The 19,839-nt window shown below is 48.4% G+C and overlaps 1 protein-coding gene across 3 annotated transcripts in view; it reads left to right on the top strand.

Annotated features, from left to right (window-relative positions):
• CD99L2 (CD99 molecule like 2) overlaps positions 1–19,839 on the top strand; it is a 497,554-nt gene that overhangs the window by 198,194 nt on the left and 279,521 nt on the right. For all 3 annotated transcript variants that reach the window (XM_078688659.1, XM_078688658.1, XM_078688657.1), the window contains exon 3: positions 16,173–16,220. In XM_078688659.1, coding sequence (XP_078544785.1) covers positions 16,173–16,220 — 48 coding nt within the window. The remainder of the gene's footprint in view (positions 1–16,172; positions 16,221–19,839) is intronic.

Below are 19,839 nucleotides of genomic sequence, written 5' to 3'. Positions count from 1 at the left end.
GACTGGATCCGGAGAACTTTTAGTCAGCAGTACCCCTGCGTGTTGAAAGGTGGCGTCAGTCGGCACCGCGTTAGTCGTTGGCGTCGTGGTATCCGGGATGACGTCGCGGTAACTACTTAGACGCCGCCTTCGCGCGCTGACGTCGGTTCTTCAGCCAGTGTAGATCCAGAGAGAGCTGTACCTCCAGTCACTTTTTGACTTACTTTTTGCTGACTTTTGTCAACATCATTTTTGAGTCTTCGACTCCTGGTGCACGTCAGGGATGCCCGGTTTCAAGGCTTGCGGCTCCAGCAGCCGGCTGAAGACGATAACGGATCCGCACCGCGTGTGCCTGTTTTGCCTGGAGCTTGACCACGACCCCAAGTCGTGCTCCGACTGCCGTACCATGAATCCGCGGTCTTTGCAAGAGCGGTCCCAAAAGCTTCTTGAGGCCCGGCAGTCAGCTCAGCGCCATTCAAGGTCCTGGTTGTGTGGGAGGACGAGGGACAGGTTGTGGAGCCATCACCACTAGTCTTCTTCAAAGTCTTCGCACTCAGGTAAGTCGAAGCACAAGAAGAAGTCGAAGAAGCACCGTCGCTCTTTGACTTCTCCCCGTCGGTCGGACGAGGGATACAGGTGGTACCCCTCCTGTGGCTCCGCATGCGGAGCCTCAAGGGTCGACTCAGAGTTTCCCTCCCTTCCCGGGACCCAGAGTGACCCCTTCCCAGCTTCGCACCTTTAACGAAGCAATACATGCCATCTTTGGGCAGACCGACTCCCCCGGCAAGCCTTTAGGCCCCCTCGGACTCAGCTGGGTGCCCTGGGCCTTCGACACCAGCGGCCCAGTCACCGCAGGACCCCCTTGGATCCAGGACTGGATTCGGATCAGCGCTGGTCGACCTGATTACATCTCCCCCGGCACAGATTCCACCGGCACCACATCCGCAGCAGATGCCGGTTGTGTCCCCAGCCAGCGTCGACCCTGGCCTCTACCACGATGTAGACAAGGAGCCGGACCTGCGTTGACCGACGCTGGATCTAGCACAGACGGGTACTTTTGTGCCCATGTTCTACCTTGGCTCTTTTAGACCAGATTGGCAGCCAGAGGAGGGGGAGGAGGACTGGGAGGGGTCTGGAGTCCCTTTGACTGACCAGCTGGGTTACGAACTGGACTGGAGAGAGGAACTGTGGGAAGCCAGTGGTCTGGATACCTTACCAGACCTTGGCATGTTGTCTCCTCCTACCGTGGCTACGGAGGAGGGAGCGTCTTATACCGTGGTGTTGCCTGGGGCTGCCGAGGCTCTCAGCCTCGAGCTACCTACAATCGCGGTTAGGACTAACCTCCTGATAGAGGTGCTTCAACCGCCAGCGAGCTCTTCTGAGCCCCTGCTACTGTTTAATGAAGCCCTCACTGACATCCTTTTGGGCACCTAGTCCAGGCCCAACACAGGGGCTCCCTTGGATTGGATGATTGCCCGATGCCACCGCCCGATCCTAGGCGACCCCCCCTTTCCTCTCCCAACACCCCACCCCTGAGAGCTTGGTGGTCCAAGCCTCCACATGCAAAGGCGCATTCCCTAACGCACCATCTGATAGGAAATCCAAAAAGCTGGATCATCTGGGGAATAAGTTGTTTTCTTCCTCCAGCTTGGACTTGCGGTGGGTAAATACCGCATGTCCGTTGGGCCGTTACACCCACTCCGTGTGGGATACGGTGGCACAAGTGCTGCCCCAGTGCACGCAGGAGGCCCGGGCCGGACTCTCCCGTGCAGTTGCCGAGGGGAGACGCAGCAAAGTTTACCATTAGCTGTGGAGTGGATACTGCAGACTCGCTAGGCAGGACGATTTCCATGTCGGTAGCCCTTCAACGCCATGCCTAGCTGAGGTCGACTGTTTTTTCAGGATATGTCCAATCCACTCTTATGGACATGCCTTTTGATGGCCGTTGCCTGTTCGGCGACAAGGCAAACAACACGCCAGAGCGCTTTGAGGACTCTCTGGCTACGGCCAAGTCCTTGGGCCTCTCCACCACCTGCCCTGTGCAGTCTGCTTTTTGTCCCTTTTGTTTGTTGCTACTGAAGGGGTGCCCCGCCATATCCCGCCCAGAGTCACAGGCGATGCGAGATGTCCAGCCTCTGCGTGGCCGGGGATGAGGGAACCACCGCCGGGGATTCTGGGGGCCACCGTGTGGGCCAGTCCACCACAGCCCCCTCTGCAGCAGCCTCCAAACCCTCCTAGTCCGAGCTTTCAAGGCCACAAATCACCAGTGGGCAGCAGGATTCGGACAGGAGGGTTTTGCAAATAGTCTGTAGGGGCTACCCCCTCCCCTTCAAGACTACCCCACCATCCATGCCACCTCTGCACCATAGCATGTTGGAGGATCATCTGGCCCTTCTCCAACAGGAAGGTATGACTCTCTCGGCCAAGGGAGCCATTGAACGAGTTCCTGCCCTAGAAGTATGTCGTGGTTGCTACTCCCACTACTTTTTGGTGCCCAAGAAGGACAAAGGCCTGCATCCTATCTTGGATCTCAGGCACGTCAACCGCTTCCTCCGGAAGGAGAAGTTTGAAATGTTGACTTTAGCTCAGGTTCTGTCTGCCCTCGACCCTGGAGACTGGATGGTAGTGTTGGACTTGCAGGGCGCCTATTTTCACATTACCGTCCACAGGTGTTACCTACGCTTCATGGTAGGCCACGAGCATTTTCACTTTTCCATGCTCCGCTTTGACCTTACCAGCGCCCCCTGGGTGCTCACGAAAGTCGCAGCTCATCTGCGCAGGTCAGGGGTTCGAGTCTTCCCCTATCTCGATGACTGGCTGTTGCAGGCGGGCTCGCCCAAGGCTGTTGTCTCCCACCTCCAAACTACAGCCAACCTCCTGCATTCGCTGTGGTTCTCCATCAACTAGCCGAAGTCGCACCTGACTCCCTCTCAGAAGCTCCTCTTCATCGGAGCAGTTCTGGATGCTACACAGTTTCGGGTCTATCCCTTCGAACAGCGAGTCCGGGATATTCAGGCTATGATTCCGATCTTTCTGCCTCTATCGGTCAGGATGACCCTCAGGCTACTGGGCCTGAAGGCCTCCTGCTTCCTGCTGGTGGATCATGCCAGATGGCATATGCTGGCTCTGAAGTTCAAGTGGGCTCAATAACAGGGGAACCTGTCCGATTGCGTCCAGATCTCGGAGGGCACTGCACACCAGTTGCAGTGATGGCTAACGAACCAGGATTGGGTCGATGGCAGATCCCTCTTCCGTCCCCAACCAGAGTTCACAGTGGTGACCGATGCATAATTTCTGGGATGAGGCAGTCACATGGAGGAGGCGGAGATCAGAGGCCTCTTGAACTTCGCAAGCACTCACCCCCAGTCAACTGATCTGGGTTTAATCCATCATCATTCTTTAGCTCACTCCGCCACCCCAGTTCAGACATGTCCATATGCAAATCAGTCTGACCCTGTGCCTCATGGGAACAGGCCAGCCCGAACCGACTAGCCATGTCTTCCCTGGACCGGAAACAAGCATCCTGAGACCGGTTTCTGGCTAATCAGCTGTCATCAGCCAGGTTAGCTTGAATCCAGTGGCAAAGTGAGCAAGGGACCCACGTCTGGGAATACCCTGCCAACTTAGGGCGAACAAAGCAAAACCAAATGGGATGATGGACGGAGTGTTGAATATTGCAAGCACTCACCCCCAGCCAACTGATCTGGGTTTAATCCATCATCACTCTTTAGCTCACTCCGCCACCCCAGTTCAGACATGGTCCTAGGATGCTTGTTTCCAGTCCAGGGAGGACCTGGCCTGGCAGTTTGGGCTGGACTGTTACATTGGGCTCAGGGTCTAGGCTGATTTGCATATGGCTGGGTCCAAACTGGAATGGCATGGTGAGCAAAAAAACGATGGATGTAGGCCCAGATCTCTGTACTGAGGTGAATGTATGACATTGTTCTGCATTTTGTCCATCAATTGTTCTTTTTGCTTTTGCCACCCCGAGTGGGACGGGTATGCTCAGGTGTGGGTCCCGTGCTCTCCATGCCACTGGAGTCAAGCTATCCTGGCTGATGAGGGCTGAAAGCCCGAAACCGGTCCTAGGATGCTTGTTTCCAGTCCAGGGAGGACCTGGCCTGGCAGTTCGGGCTGGATTGTTCCCATTGGGCGCAGGGTCAAGACTGATTTGCACATGGCTGGGTCCAAACTGGAATGACATGGTGAGCAAAAAAACAATGGATTTAGGCCCAGATCTTTGTACTGGGGTGAATGTATGACCTTGTTCAACATTCTGTACATCAATTGTTCTTTTTGCATTTGTCACCCCGAGTGGGACGGGTATGCCCAGACGTGGGTCCCTTGCTTTCCATGCCACTGGAGTCAAGCTATCTTGGCTGATGTGGGCTCTTGGCTGATGAGGGCTGAAAGCCCGTAACAGGTCCTAGGATGCTTGTTTCCAGTCCAGGGAGGACCTGGCCTGGCAGTTTGGGCTGGACTGTTCCTATTGGGCGCAGGGTCAAGACTGATTTGCACATGGCTGGGTCCAAACTGTAATGGCATGGTGAGCAAAAAAACGATGGATTTAGTCCCAGATCTCTGTACAGGGGTGAATATATCACATTGTTCTGCATTCTGTCCATCAATTGTTCTTTTTGGAATTTCCAAGGTGGCACTCGCTAGGCAATGCTTTTCATCGCGATTGGAGTTGCGGTCTTCTATACGCCTTTCCGTCTATACCACTTCTGCCCTTAGTGCTGAAGAAGATCAAGCGCAACCGGGCCCAAGTCATCCTTGTGGCTCTGGATTGGGCACGAAGAGTCTGCTACCCCGAGCTGTTCCACAGGGCCATCAATCCTCCAATCCGACTGCCTCTTCGGGAAGATCTTCTGTCACAGCAGCAGGTGATGGTCCGCCACGCAAACCAGTCCAGCCTCCGCCTCCTTGCATGGAGATTGACCGGCGACAGTTGACCGCCTTTGACCTTCCTCCTGAAGTCTGTGATGTTATATTGGCAGCCAGGCTTCTCTCCACTAAGACGGTATATGCCTGCAGATGGAACAAATTTGTGGCATGGTGCCCAGCAAAGGCTGTGGAACCCCTTTCTGCCCCTCTTTCCGAGGTTCTCTTGTTCCTTCTTTCTTTGGCCCAGCAGGGCTCTGCTCTGGGCACTCTTAAGGGCTATCACCGTGCCATTTCAGCCTTTCTTAGGCTTCCTGATCAGCCTTCTCTTGGCAAGTCCCCTGTTGTAAATCGTTTTCTTAAGGGCATTACTCATCTTTTTCCTCGTGTCCCCTTCGTAATGCCTCAGTGGGACTTGAACTTGGCTCTTACCTACCTTATGTGCTCTCCCTTTGAGCCGCTTCATAACTGTCCTCTCAGACTTCTTACTTTAAAGACTGCCTTTCTGGTCGCCATCACCTCTGCTCGCAGGGTAAGTAAGCACCAAGCACTTTCTTCCAAGCCTCCTTTTGAGGCTGTTCATCCGGACAAGGTCCTCCTCAGAACCAGACATTCCTTTCTTCCCAAGGTGGTTACTTCTTTCCACATTGGTCAAACCACCACTTTGCCCACCTTCTTTCCGCCTCCCCATTCTTCAAAGGAGGAAGAGAGGCTCCACCGTCTGGATCCAAAACGTGCGCTTTCCTTTTATTTGGATCGCACCAAGCAATTCCGGATGGATGACTAGCTCTTTGTTGGTACGTGGGCACCAAGAAAGGTCAGGCCGTGCACAAACAGACCTTCTCTAGGTGGGTCGTATTGTGCATTAAAGCTTGCTATTCTTTTGCAAAGAAGGAGCCTCCAGTGGGACTGCACGGCAGGTACACCAGGGCGACGGCAGCTACCACTGCTTTGGGATGTGGAGTTCCCCTCAATGACATCTGTCTGGCAGCTACGTGGTTATCTCTGCACACGTTCACACAACACTATTGCCTGGACAGCCAAGTATGGAGCGAAGGCTTCTTTGGCCATTCTGTTCTCCAGAACTTTCTGGTGTTAACTTGGCTTACAGGCCTACCTCCGGGGTTCATATTGCTGGGGCATCTATTCTAAGGTAAGGAATCTAGAACTAACTGTCTCTTTCAGATGAACAAGTTACTTACCTTCGGTAACGATATATATGTAAGAGAGATAGATTAGTTATAGATTCCTTACCGCCCCACCTATCCTCCCCGTTCTGCAAACTGACTTCTAGGGTTAGGGAGTCCTTTTCCAGGCTCTAGTTTTGTGCACCAGTGGTCAGTGCCTTGCATGGCTCTGCACTCTGGCGTGGAATGTCGTGTAAACGAACTGATGTCCGCGCGCGAGGGCGGCATCTAAGTAGCTACTGTGATGTTATCCCGGCGACCACGAAGCCAACGACCAAGGCAGAGCCGACTAACGCCACCTTTTGACGCACAGGGGTACTGCTGACGAAAGATGCCCCAGATCCAGTCTGACGCCTGGGGGTAATTCTAAGGAAAGGAATCTATAACTAATCTATGTCTCTTACAGATATATTGTTACCGAAGGTAAGTAACTTGTTCTATAGCTGCAAAAAGGAATTCAGTAAAGGAGGTATTTATCTATGCTGTGTTCACCTATCCAGCACTCTGTCCAGTTACGCACTCTTTCATACTGTGCTCTTCTGCGCCGCGCTCTACCATCTGCACAAATCTGCACTGTTGCATCCATTATCTTCCCTTGCGTGTCTTCCCAGGTCTTCAAGATGTAAGGTGTACCTACAGCATGAATGGTGTGCCTGTAAGAATGCAGGGCGAGTGGTGTGCCTGTATGAGTGCAGGGTGAGTTGTATGCCTATATGCCTTCATGGTGAGCGGTGTGCCTGTCTGAGTGCAGAGTGAGCATTGTGTGTATATACTTGCTGGGTGAGTGGTGTGCCTATATGCCTTCAGTGTGAGCGGTATGCCTATATGAGTGCAGCTTGAGCAGTGTGCTCATATGAGTGCAGAGTGTGTTGTGTGCCCAAATAAGTGTAGGTGAGTGGTGTGCCTATATGAATGCAGGGTGAGTGATGGGAGGACGTACTCCATATACCCTCTCAAAACCCCCCAGTACCCCTGGATTAACTTACAGAGGCCCCTTGTCTTACAGGGTGAGTGCAGTGCCTACATGAGTGCAGGGTGAGTGGTTTGCCCAAAAAAAGTGCAGGTGAGCTATGTGTTACTCTGGGTAGGCAGTGAGCCCACGGCAATAGCAAAGGGGGGCCATTGAGACCTTTACTCTGCCACTTTGCATATTACTTTGTGGAGGGTCGCACATTTTAGCTCATGGAGCAACTCCCTCCCCTTCAAGACTACCCCTCCATTTCTCTAAATAGTAAATCTTAATACAGCATGCTCTACTACACATCGACTCAGCACTTGAAATGACTGTGAGCTCTTCATTTGAAAACATCAAAGGCACACCTCGAATAAGGGTTGTCACGTGAGAGTCCAGCGCTTTCTCTGACTAATTTTCAGATTGCTCCAACAAGCTCACTGGGTTCCAGTTTTAATAGTGCACGAGGAGCATTAAGCACTTCACTCTTCCACTTTGCATGCCACTTTAAGGAGGTCCGCACATTTCAGCACCTGCAAGAACATACTCCCTTTAATTAGCAACACATGGCACCTAAGGCCACATGAGACATAGACTTACAGCCAGATTCATCAAGCCAAAATCGGCTCGCAAAGGGCCAGATTCTGAGAATCTGGCCCTTTGCGAGCGCTATTTTTGCATTTGGGATTCATCATCCCAAATGCAAAAATCGCAATTCTAGAAATCGCTAAATTGCGAATAATTGCATTTAAGGAATCTCAATTTGAGATCCTTAAATGCAATTCATGAACAATTTTTAAATTGCGAAATCGCAATCTGGGGCTGGTATTTACCGCGAAGTCTAACTACTTGGTAAATAGCGAAAACTTAGAAAAATGCCCTTTAGTGTATTTTTCTAAGTTGTATGTTACACACACACATGTCCTTTGGACATTTGTGTGAGCAACACCAGTGTACATTACCATTTCAGGGTGCTACAGGGACACCCTGGCACCCTTGAAATTGCTTCCTTATTTGCGATTCGCTATTTGCTAGTCGCAAATAAGGAACGACTCCCCATTCATTCCTATGGGCCTTTAGGCCCATAGGAATGAATGGGAAAGCCATTCCTTGTTTGCAATTAGCGAATCGCAAATAAGGAAGCAGTAGAAATAGCAAAAAATATTGCGATTTCTACATGCATCCCGTTTTGCGAGTCTTTAATAGCGATTCCTTAAAAATCGCTATTAAGGACTCGCAAAACAGGACTTTGATGAATCTGGGGGCTAGCACTTTATACTACCGTAACAATTAAGGTCATCGCAAGGATAAGGGCTAATGAAACTTGAGTCACCGCACTTTATCTAATTAATTTGCACACTGCTCTAATGAACCCACCGACTCCAGATTTAACAATCGCTTGCCCGTCTTCTGTAATGTTTGTTGGATACAACATGATTTTAAAATACTGGTGTCCCGGGACAAATACAGCTTTAGTAGTACCACGCACAACAGCCATAGTGGCACGAGAGAGGATTGGAACCACAAGTCAAGATACAATAACTTCGCACACGAGGCCAAGGCCCCATCATAAGCAACCTCACACTGAGGGGGAACAAATTACAGTAAAGCGTAGCACACGATTGCCTCCTCCCTAACCTGTTACTCATAACACGGCGAGAGGATTGATTGTACATTGTATGACATCACTATAATATGTTGTTATGCACTTCATTTGACCTTTTACCTTTGTAATTGTGTTAATTGGAATATTACAATGATTTTAAGTATTTGGGCAATACAAATGTTCATTCATTCAAGGTACTAGTGTACGCACAAGGTGGAATAAAGCATGATGTGATGTAGGCTTGTGTTAGAGCATGTTGAGGGTTGGGCCTGTATGAGTGAAGGTGAGCGGTATGCTTGTAGGAGTGCAGGCATAGTTATGTTTGTGAGTGCAGGAGGAGGGATGGCAACTGGGTGAATGAAGGGGAGGGGTGTGACTATGAGTGGCGGGAAGGAGGTTGTCTACGTGCAGTGAGATGTGTGTGACGGAGTGCAAGGAGAGGGGTATGATGGAATGAAGGGGGGGTTGTCCGAGTGAGTGCAAGGTGAGCAGTGTATCTGCAGGGTTGCATGGGTAACTGTCTGAATACAAGAGGAGGCGCGTCAGTGTTAGCGTATGGTAAGTTGTGTCCTTATTGGTGCAAGGTGAGAGGTGTTCTTTATGAGGTTATGATGAAAGGTTTGACTGTACAAGTGTAAGGGGGGCAGTGCCTCTGTGTGAGTGCAGACGGGGCAGTAAGCCTTCATGAGTGCAGGGGAAGGGTTATTGACCTGAATGCAGAGAGGGCTGTTCCTGTGTGAGTGCAGTGTCCCCCAGTGAGTACAGGACGTACGAGCCGCCTTGCCTATAGTACTTAAAAATAATCATAATAAATTGTGAGCCTAATTTACATATCAGACACACTGTCGCTGTTTGCACCACGACGCACCATTAATTAGGCGCTTCTGGTGCAGAATGGGATAGTACGCCCCATTACCAAAAAATAAATAAATACTGTCCTTCAGAAAGGCGTGCACTGAAACTGCCGTGGGCTGAAACTGCAGATCAGTCCTTCCCTGGAGGCAGACTAGCCTCTCTTTCAAGTAAGGACCTCCTGGGGGTTCCTAGGACCCCTGATTCTTTCTCATAGGGCTCCCGCAGTAGGCATACTTACTGTGTGCTCAATGGCACTCAGTAAGTATGTGGCACTCAGTCCGGGCGTTCACCAACTGCTTTTGGTTCTGTTTTCATGTCTCATGTGACACAGGCACCTAGGCAAATTGGTCCCTCATTTGCATGGGACCCCACTCCATGCATATATCGGAATGGCCCGACTGATCACATTGGCTCAAGGTGTGCGCAGGATGATCCATATTGTTTAAGGGGCCACGCAAGAATCGGCAGCCTTTTCAGTAATACCAAAGTGGTAGCGCACATGCCATTGAGTCCTTGGGCCACTTTCTGTATTAAGGCACCAAGTTTCTTGTGCATTTTCTGTCCCTGTGGGGAGGGTAGATTGGGGTAGATCCCCAAATTAGCCTTGTGAGGGGGCAGGATCTGCCCCAATCCCATCACAAGCTGGTCCCCACCCCACCTCCCCTTTTATTTTTATTTTTAAATAAATATTCCTTGTGTGTTTCTCCCACTTGGAGGGCAGATACACAGGGTAAATCCTCCAATCCAGAATGGGCACTGGCGGTGTGGAGGACGCGAAATGCCAGACGAGACATCAACAACCATATTCCCTTTTATTGTGTTATTTCTGGTATCTGTTGGGTTTTTTGCAAGTGGATGGGCAGATTGGGGCAAATCTCATACTTCAATTGAAGCAACCCCTAACTAGGGGATGTCCCTTAGGGCACAGCTAAAAGGACTGATTCGGCTTAATAATTCAACAAATTTATATTTGAAACAAACTGAAGAGTTCCACAGGTCGTGGTTGACTTAAAGTTTTAATTGACATCTGATTTTCACAAATCGTATGTGTCCCAAATCATAATATTTTCCATGAATCATCTTAAATCCAAATTGAAAATGATCCCGATGCATTTCGGGCATCTGAGTGCCCTTCTTCAGGGGACTATCTGTGGATGGAAAACCCAGATAAATGCGCTATTACCATCTTTAAATATGTAACGCGGGGAACATTCTTTACAACGCAAATTTTACCATGCAGTGCCTTTACGACGCAACTATTACAACGCATGTTATTACAACGCATAGCGCTGGGGGGCGCTATAGGATAGGGAATAGATTTAATTTACTATCCAACACCTTCCCTACTATCCACGGGGACTGGAGTTGGAATAGTAAATTAAACTATTCACTATCCAGCACCCCTTAACGCTATGCGTTGTAACAGCATGCGTTGTAAAAACTCCGATGTAAAGGCATGCGTGGTAAAACCATGCGTTGTAATGTCATACATCCATGTAACACATAAAAGCATTGCAATTAGTATAGTCCAAATGCTAGTCTTAATGTACCATGTTCGAGCAGTTAAAGTGAAATACGTGTCATTAAAGATATCAGAAAAGTGCTTTGTGAATTATGTGAAACCGGAAATTGTGCTTAAATGTTTAAAGTTTCAAAATATATTTCACGAATGGGTGATAGAAACAATGTAGCATAATGGCACTTCAGAATATCAGACAGACCACATTCCCAAAAAAGTGAGCATGTTTGTGAAATGAAAAACGCAAAACGGTCGTGAAACATGCAACTGGAATCTGAGAAAAAAGCGTCAAACTTACAAAAAAATGCGTTTGAAACAACACGTGGCGGGTGAAGGCTGCCGATGCATCAATGTAAAAGGCGTGTGATGCAGGAAAAATCAACTTCACAATTATGCTCCTGAATCTGCTGTGACCGATGCTCGGGTGGGCTGAGCTATCGTCCTGAATAAACCATCACACTAAAAGCAGCTGATGTGTGTCGGCACTTTCGCTGAAACTAAAAAATAAATAGACATCAGGCTGCTAGGAAATCTCTACCCTTGCTGCCCAAGTGAGGGTATAAGAAGGGAATCCCTCTGGTGAGAGCATCAGAGGAGTTTCCTGCCCTTTATTGGGGCTACGTGATGCTCACATTTTCTACACTACGAAGGTGCTGCAGAAGACTCAAACATCACATAATCCAAACTTGAGGGGTTAAAATAGACAAAGGATCCAAGTAGCAAGCACTTTCTAAATAAGAAGAATACAAACCTCCAATTAAAATGTTGATGTGTTAGCAAAGTAAGTAAATCAAACATCGCAAAGTGGCTCAAGTCTAACAAAAGGACTACATTAGCCGCATAACCAAAATAAAATAGTAACATAAATGGAACAATATATCCACACGTAAAATTCCAAGGCAAAGATTGACAACCCATCCAAGCAATGACAAATGACGAAAAACGAATGAAAACCAATGGCTGAAGAAAGGGACTGACCCAAAGCCCCCTCTGTCTGTACTTATTTTTTTAAAGAAATATTTTACGTATTTTTTGGAGTTTTATATTGCGTGAACTTGGCCCCAAGGCATTGCAGTGCTCTCCGTGAGCACCAAATTACATTACATGAGGTCAGCTTAATGTTTTTAAGACACTGGGAGATTGAGTGGCTATCAGAGGATGTTAAGACCACACAAGGACTATACCTTGAGTCCCCTGTTCTAAAGACGGCATCTCTGGCCATAAAGGCACAACCCCTCCCTAGAATTGATGACATGAGGTCTTCCGGACAACCAAATCTGCTTCTCTAGCCCTATAAGTGCCAGGTGGACATTGTTCTCCTGTTTCAGTGCCCCCAGCCTATCCCAGCACTACAATTCATAAAGGGGGTGGTGATGGACAGAGTATCTGAATTAAGCAGAACACTCCTACCCAGTCAAAAGATCAGGGCTTGATCCATCACCGTTTTTTAGCTCACTGCACCATCCCAGCTCAGAACCTGGCTACATGCAAATTAGTCTGACCCTAGCCCAGTGCATCATGGGAACAGGGCAGACCAAACTACCAAGCCAATTCTTTACTGGAAAGGAAACAAGCTTCCGGGGACCGGTTTCTGGCATTACAGCCGTCTTCGGCCCGGCTTGCTTGAATCCTGATGGTGCAGTGAGCAAGGGACTCACATCTGAGTATACCCTTCCACACTTGTGGTGGCCAAAACGATTCATAAAGGGGGTGGTGATGGACAGAGTATCTGAATTAAGCAGAACACTCCTACCCAGTCAAAAGATCAGGGCTTAATCCATCACCGTTTTTTAGCTCACTGCACCATCCCAGCTCAGAACCTGGCTACATGCAAATTAGTCTGACCCTGGCCCAGTGCATCATGGGAACAGGGCAGACCAAACTACCAAGCCAATTCTTTACTGGAAAGGAAACAAGCTTCCGGGGACCGGTTTCTGGCATTACAGCCGTCTTCGGCCCGGCTTGCTTGAATCCTGATGGTGCAGTGAGCAAGGGACTCACATCTGAGTATACCCTTCCACACTTGTGGTGGCCAAAACGATTCATAAAGGGGGTGGTGATGGACAGAGTATCTGAATTAAGCAGAACACTCCTACCCAGTCAAAAGATCAGGGCTTGATCCATCACCGTTTTTTAGCTCACTGCACCATCCCAGCTCAGAACCTGGCTACATGCAAATTAGTCTGACCCTGGCCCAGTGCATCATGGGAACAGGGCAGACCAAACTACCAAGCCAATTCTTTACTGGAAAGGAAACAAGCTTCCGGGGACCGGTTTCTGGCATTACAGCCGTCTTCGGCCCGGCTTGCTTGAATCCTGATGGTGCAGTGAGCAAGGGACTCACATCTGAGTATACCCTTCCACACTTGTGGTGGCCAAAACGATTCATAAAGGGGGTGGTGATGGACAGAGTATCTGAATTAAGCAGAACACTCCTACCCAGTCAAAAGATCAGGGCTTGATCCATCACCGTTTTTTAGCTCACTGCACCATCCCAACTCAGAACCTGGCTACATGCAAATTAGTCTGACCCTGGCCCAGTGCATCATGGGAACAGGGCAGACCAAACTACCAAGCCAATTCTTTACTGGAAAGGAAACAAGCTTCCGGGGACCGGTTTCTGGCATTACACCATCAGGATTCAAGCAAGCCGGGCCGACGACGCCTGAAATGGCAGAAACCGGTACCCGGAAGCTTGTTTCCTTCCCAGTACAAGAATTGGCTTGGTAGTTTGGTTTGCCCTGTTCCCATCATGCACTGGGACAGGAACAGACTAATTTGCATATAGCCAAGTTCTGAGCTGGGATGGTGCAGTGAGCTAAAAAACATTGATGGATCAAGCCCTGATCTTTGGACTGGGTAAGAGTGGTCTGCTTAATTCAGGCACTCTGTTCATCACCACCCCCTTTTCTGAATCATTTTGTCCACCATAAGCGTGGAAGGGTATACTCAGATGTGAGTCCCTTGCTCATTGCACCATCAGGATTCAAGCAAGCCGGGCCGATGACGCCTGAAATGGCAGAAACCGGTACCCGGAAGCTTGTTTCCTTCCCAGTACAAGAATTGGCTTGGTAGTTTGGTTTGCCCTGTTCCCATCATGCACTGGGACAGGAACAGACTAATTTGCATATAGCCAAGTTCTGAGCTGGGATGGTGCAGTGAGCTAAAAAACGGTGATGGATCAAGCCCTGATCTTTGGACTGGGTAAGAGTGGTCTGCTTAATTCAGGCACTCTGTTCATCACCACCCCCTTTTCTGAATCATTTTGTCCACCTTTACCGTGGAAGGGTATACTCAGATGTGAGTCCCTTGCTCATTGCACCATCAGGATTCAAGCAAGCCGGGCCGACAACGCCTGAAATGGCAGAAACCGGTACGCGGAAGCTTGTTTCCTTCCCAGTACAAGAATTGGCTTGGTAGTTTGGTTTGCCCTGTTCCCATCATGCACTGGGCCAGGAACAGACTAATTTGCATATAGCCAAGTTCTGAGCTGGGATGGTGCAGTGAGCTAAAAAACGGTGATGGATCAAGCCCTGATCTTTGGACTGGGTAAGAGTGGTCTGCTTAATTCAGGCACTCTGTTCATCACCACCCCCTTTTCTGAATCATTTTGTCCACCATAAGCGTGGAAGGGTATACTCAGATGTGAGTCCCTTGCTCATTGCACCATCAGGATTCAAGCAAGCCGGGCCGACGACGCCTGAAATGGCAGAAACCGGTACCCGGAAGCTTGTTTCCTTCCCAGTACAAGAATTGGCTTGGTAGTTTGTGTTTGCCCTGTTCCCATCATGCACTGGGACAGGAACAGACTAATTTGCATATAGCCAAGTTCTGAGCTGGGATGGTGCAGTGAGCTAAAAAACGTTGATGGATCAAGCCCTGATCTTTGGACTGGGTAAGAGTGGTCTGCTTAATTCAGGCACTCTGTTCATCACCACCCCCTTTTCTGAATCATTTTGTCCACCATAAGCGTGGAAGGGTATACTCAGATGTGAGTCCCTTGCTCATTGCACCATCAGGATTCAAGCAAGCCGGGCCGACGACGCCTGAAATGGCAGAAACCGGTACCCGGAAGCTTGTTTCCTTCCCAGTACAAGAATTGGCTTGGTAGTTTGGTTTGCCCTGTTCCCATCATGCACTGGGACAGGAACAGACTAATTTGCATATAGCCAAGTTCTGAGCTGGGATGGTGCAGTGAGCTAAAAAACGGTGATGAATCAAGCCCTGATCTTTGGACTGGGTAAGAGTGGTCTGCTTAATTCAGGCACTCTGTTCATCACCACCCCCTTTTCTGAATCATTTTGTCCACCATAAGCGTGGAAGGGTATACTCAGATGTGAGTCCCTTGCTCATTGCACCATCAGGATTCAAGCAAGCCGGGCCAACGACGCCTGAAATGGCAGAAACCGGTACCCGGAAGCTTGTTTCCTTCCCAGTACAAGAATTGGCTTGGTAGTTTGGTTTGCCCTGTTCCCATAATGCACTGGGACAGGAACAGACTAATTTGCATATAGCCAAGTTCTGAGCTGGGATGGTGCAGTGAGCTAAAAAACGGTGATGGATCAAGCCCTGATCTTTGGACTGGGTAAGAGTGGTCTGCTTAATTCAGGCACTCTGTTCATCACCACCCCCTTTTCTGAATCATTTTGTCCTCCATAAGCGTGGAAGGGTATACTCAGATGTGAGTCCCTTGCTCATTGCACCATCAGGATTCAAGCAAGCCGGCCGACGTCACCTGAAATGGCAGAAACCGGTACCCGGAAGCTTGTTTCCTTCCCAGTACAAGAATTGGCTTGGTAGTTTGGTTTGCCCTGTTCCCATCATGCACTGGGACAGGAACAGACTAATTTGCATATAGCCAAGTTCTGAGCTGGGATGGTGCAGTGAGCTAAAAACGGTGATGGATCAAGCCCTGATCTTTGGACTGGGTAAGAGTGGTCTGCTTAATTCAGGCACTCTGTTCATCACCACCCCCTTTTCTGAATTATCCCAGCACTACAGCCTGGCTATAAAGTTACTTTTGGGCATGATGTATAGCATTTAGAATAAAAATGAAAAACTACGCCTGCTCTACTAAGGGCAGATATGATCTATAATGATGTGACGTTACATGCGGAAGTATATTGCTGTGTTTCACTTGTACTAGAATGGTATCCTCAATTTATTGTCCTTTTATCCCTCTATTTACAGCTACTCCCAAACCATCCAAGCCGGCCAAAAAGCCATCCGGAGGCACAGGTGAGATATTTTGAAACTTTTCATACAACTAGTATGTAAAGCTTACGGCTTTGGAAGCAATCTTTTCAGGTCAGGCGTCTCATCGTATTTTGTGCATTGAAGTAACATGTTGCCCCACTGCTCTCTGTTCCATTGGAGATTGCAAAATAATTTTATGAAACTCGGCGAAAAGACATTTATAAACTAAACAAAGCAGACTCAAAGTCCTTATTTCCTCTCTTGCGAACAAAAGAAGACTTCTGCTATAGAGAGATGGGTGGCGACACTGACCATGAATGGAAGCATTGCTGTGGAATATTGTTTTATTCCGGGTTTATTGTGCACTGCCTTTTCCCCATAATTTGATTTAAGAATTGGACAAATTATCACTAACGCGGAGGTGTTTGTGTGCCCCCGATGTGTCCCGAAGAAGTGAAGGCGCATGTGTCCCCTTGATCCATTACCTACATTTTGTTTCTATTATTTTGAATGTATGGAAATGTACTTACGTAATTTGTAAGAGCTGCTAATGTCACCTGATGTTTTTCTTTGTCGTTTTGTTAATAAAAAAGAATTTAAAAAAAAATAGAATTGGACACATTATTGCCTGTCTTTTGTTTACAGTGTCCTGATTAGTAACATGTTGTCCCTGTGCTGATAGGAATGATAAAAGTATTGTTTTATATTTTTTAATATTTTTATTGCGATTTTGAGTATTCAACACATTCCAATGGTATACATACAAATAAAACCAAAGGTATATGGGAGTAAATGTATGCGACATCATGTCTGCATTGACACATCTTTGTGACTTGTGACATAAGAGATAGGTATCCGTAGAGTAACGAAGCAGCATCCAATCCCTCATACACTTTCAGGGTTGTGTGAGTCAGGGTTGATCATCGCCTCTCCCATGACAATACCATAATATCGCAACCAAGGACCCCATATTTTAGTAGACTTCCTTGGGTATCCCCTAGCCTTATACGTTACTTTTGTAGCCGCCATATAGAGGTCCACCCCGTTCTTCCACTTCTGCAGTACAGGGGGTTCAGGTGCCCCCCAGTGCTTAGCGACATCTTGCTTTGCCACCACGAGTCCCAAATTAAAGAAAATGAGCTTGGCTCTAGGGATATCTATAGCTGTAGGAATAACCAACAATAGATACTTAGGATCCAATGGTATTGTCACATCTAATATCTTACTAAGTTCTGTTATTATTACATTCGAGTATGTGCGGATGTTGGGGCATTCCCACAGCGTACGTATATATATGAGCCTCTCTCAGCCCCACATAGAAGGCAACAAAGTTTTTTTATGTTCATTTACACTACTGCTCTGAATTTAACAAGCTTTTTCAACACTGTTTTAGATCTAGCATAGCGAGAGCTTCGGCCCTACAACAGCAACATGTATAAAACAAAATAAAGACATTTTTTAAAGATGCGTACATACAGGGGTTTTATTTACATCATCCCGTTAATTCCCTGTTCAACTGTCATTCAAATTTCCTTCAGCCTACTACAGCAAGTTCTTTGCAGCCCTTTCTGCTTCAGCTCTTCTGCTTTTCACCCCGTTTCTGCTTTTTGCTACAGCTCTTTTCTTCTGTTTTCTCTTTTGCTCAACCCCCTCTGTTTCAGCTACTTAATGCTTTTGCTTTAGCTCTTTTTCAGCCATGTTGCTCCTTTTCTCTTTCCTATGGTTTTCTGCTCGTTTTGCTCTTGTCTTAAGTTCTTTTCTGCTTTTTTCCTCCTCTGTGCACTCTTGGGCCTTCGCGACACCCCCTCCCACACCTTTTTCCCACCTCCCCGCTTCTTGCCTACTCTCCCCATCTTCTACCCATTCTGCAGCGTAGCCCTGCCCACTGCCCCACGCATCTCTCAGGATCTACCTAGTGGCAGGTGCGCCAAAAGCAAGCCCGTCTGCGCCTGGACTGTGCCCAGCGTCAGAACCCTGTCTCATCCACCCCTTCAGTGATACACCGTGTTGCTCCTCCACTCGCTTGACACAGTGAAAATCTGCATTTGTATCCACTGCCACTTCAAAGACAGCCACAAGCCCACACTCCCTACAAATACTCCAGCCCCCACCGCCGCACTCCCACACAACACATCAGGCAACAGCAAACCAACATTCTAAAACTCACTCTCATGCATTTTACTCAGCGCTCACTCACTCAGCAAACATGCAGTAGAAAATTGGGACTTGCTGAGCAGCAACACACTAGACCTACTTTTCCTCACAGAAACCTGGCCCAGCCCAACCTCAGCACCCAACATTGCCACGGCAATCCCTGCAGGCTAATAGATTGCATAAGACCACCATCAGAAGCCAGGAGGGGGGCTTGTGATCATCTACAAAGACACTATCATGTGCTCAACAATGCTGAAGAACGCCACTCTGTTCATGGAACATCTGCACTTCAAGCTTCAAATCTCCCAAAATGTCATCCTTAACGGATCCCTAGTCTACCGAATGCCGGGACAAGCAGCCACCTTCAATAACCTTGTCACAGACTTCATTGCCCCTTCACCCTTGACTCCAAAGCAGACCTCATCATCCACCTGGAAGACAGAACCAGCCCCTGTCCCTAAGCACTCCTTGAAAGACTGACCAACATCAGACTATCCCTGCATATCACAAAACCCACACGCATTGCCGGCCACACACTGGACCACATCTTTACCCCCAACAACGAAATGAAGTTCAACCTCACCTCACACCTTCCATGGGCCGACCACTCCATCATCCACTTCAAAATCAACGCACTGCAGACCAAAGCAGCCACCAACATCTGCCCACCCAGCCACAGCTGGAGCAAACTCTCGGAAGTAGACTGGCTGAGCGTCCTCCACACAGACCCACAAAACCCTGCGGAAACATCAACAAGGACATCAACAACTTTAACAACTGGAGAAAGAGCTGACCAGACTCCTCACACCCATCAAACTCAAACAGAGAAAATCCAATAAGCAAGCCAGCTGGTGCACACAGGACCCCAAAAGACGCTGCAGACAACTAAAGGGAAAGTGGAGAGCCAGCCATTATGACGCTAATAAAAATCACCTTCAAACTGCCCCCAGACGATACCACCACAACTTAGAGAAACCAAAAAGGGGCGCTAGCTGAACGCATCGAAGGAAGCGCCAACAGAGCAAAGATCTTCTCAATCATCAAAGACTTCACCACACCCATGGCTTCCTTCAACAGCATCAAGAACTCTTCAACAACCTATCTAACTTTTTCCACAGCAAAATCATGAACATCTTTTACAACTTCACTCCCTAAACAGATCCCAGTTAACTCATCAACCTGCCCATCACCACTCATGACACCTACCCAATCAGATGAAAGTCCTTCACCAGCGAAGAAACAGCTGCAATCATGCGGACCAGCCACTCTGGGGACCCCCATCGGACCTGTGCCCCCTACCACATCTATAACTTTGACCCATCACCAATCAGCACAGCTGTAACCACATCATAAACATCTCCCAACACCTTCCCAGAAGCCTTTAAACATGCACTGTCAACACCTTCCTCCAGAAACATTCAGTTAAACCCAGCCCAAGGCCCAAATTCCGACCTATCTCCCAGCTTCCCTACTCAGTGAAAGTATTCAAAACTGCCATCAATAAATA

Source organism: Lissotriton helveticus, chromosome 4_1, assembly GCF_964261635.1.
Source record: "Lissotriton helveticus chromosome 4_1, aLisHel1.1, whole genome shotgun sequence".
In the NCBI taxonomy this organism is placed as follows: domain Eukaryota; kingdom Metazoa; phylum Chordata; class Amphibia; order Caudata; family Salamandridae; genus Lissotriton; species Lissotriton helveticus.
Note: the sequence above shows the minus strand (reverse complement) of the source record. Positions and strands in the feature narration are given on the sequence as shown.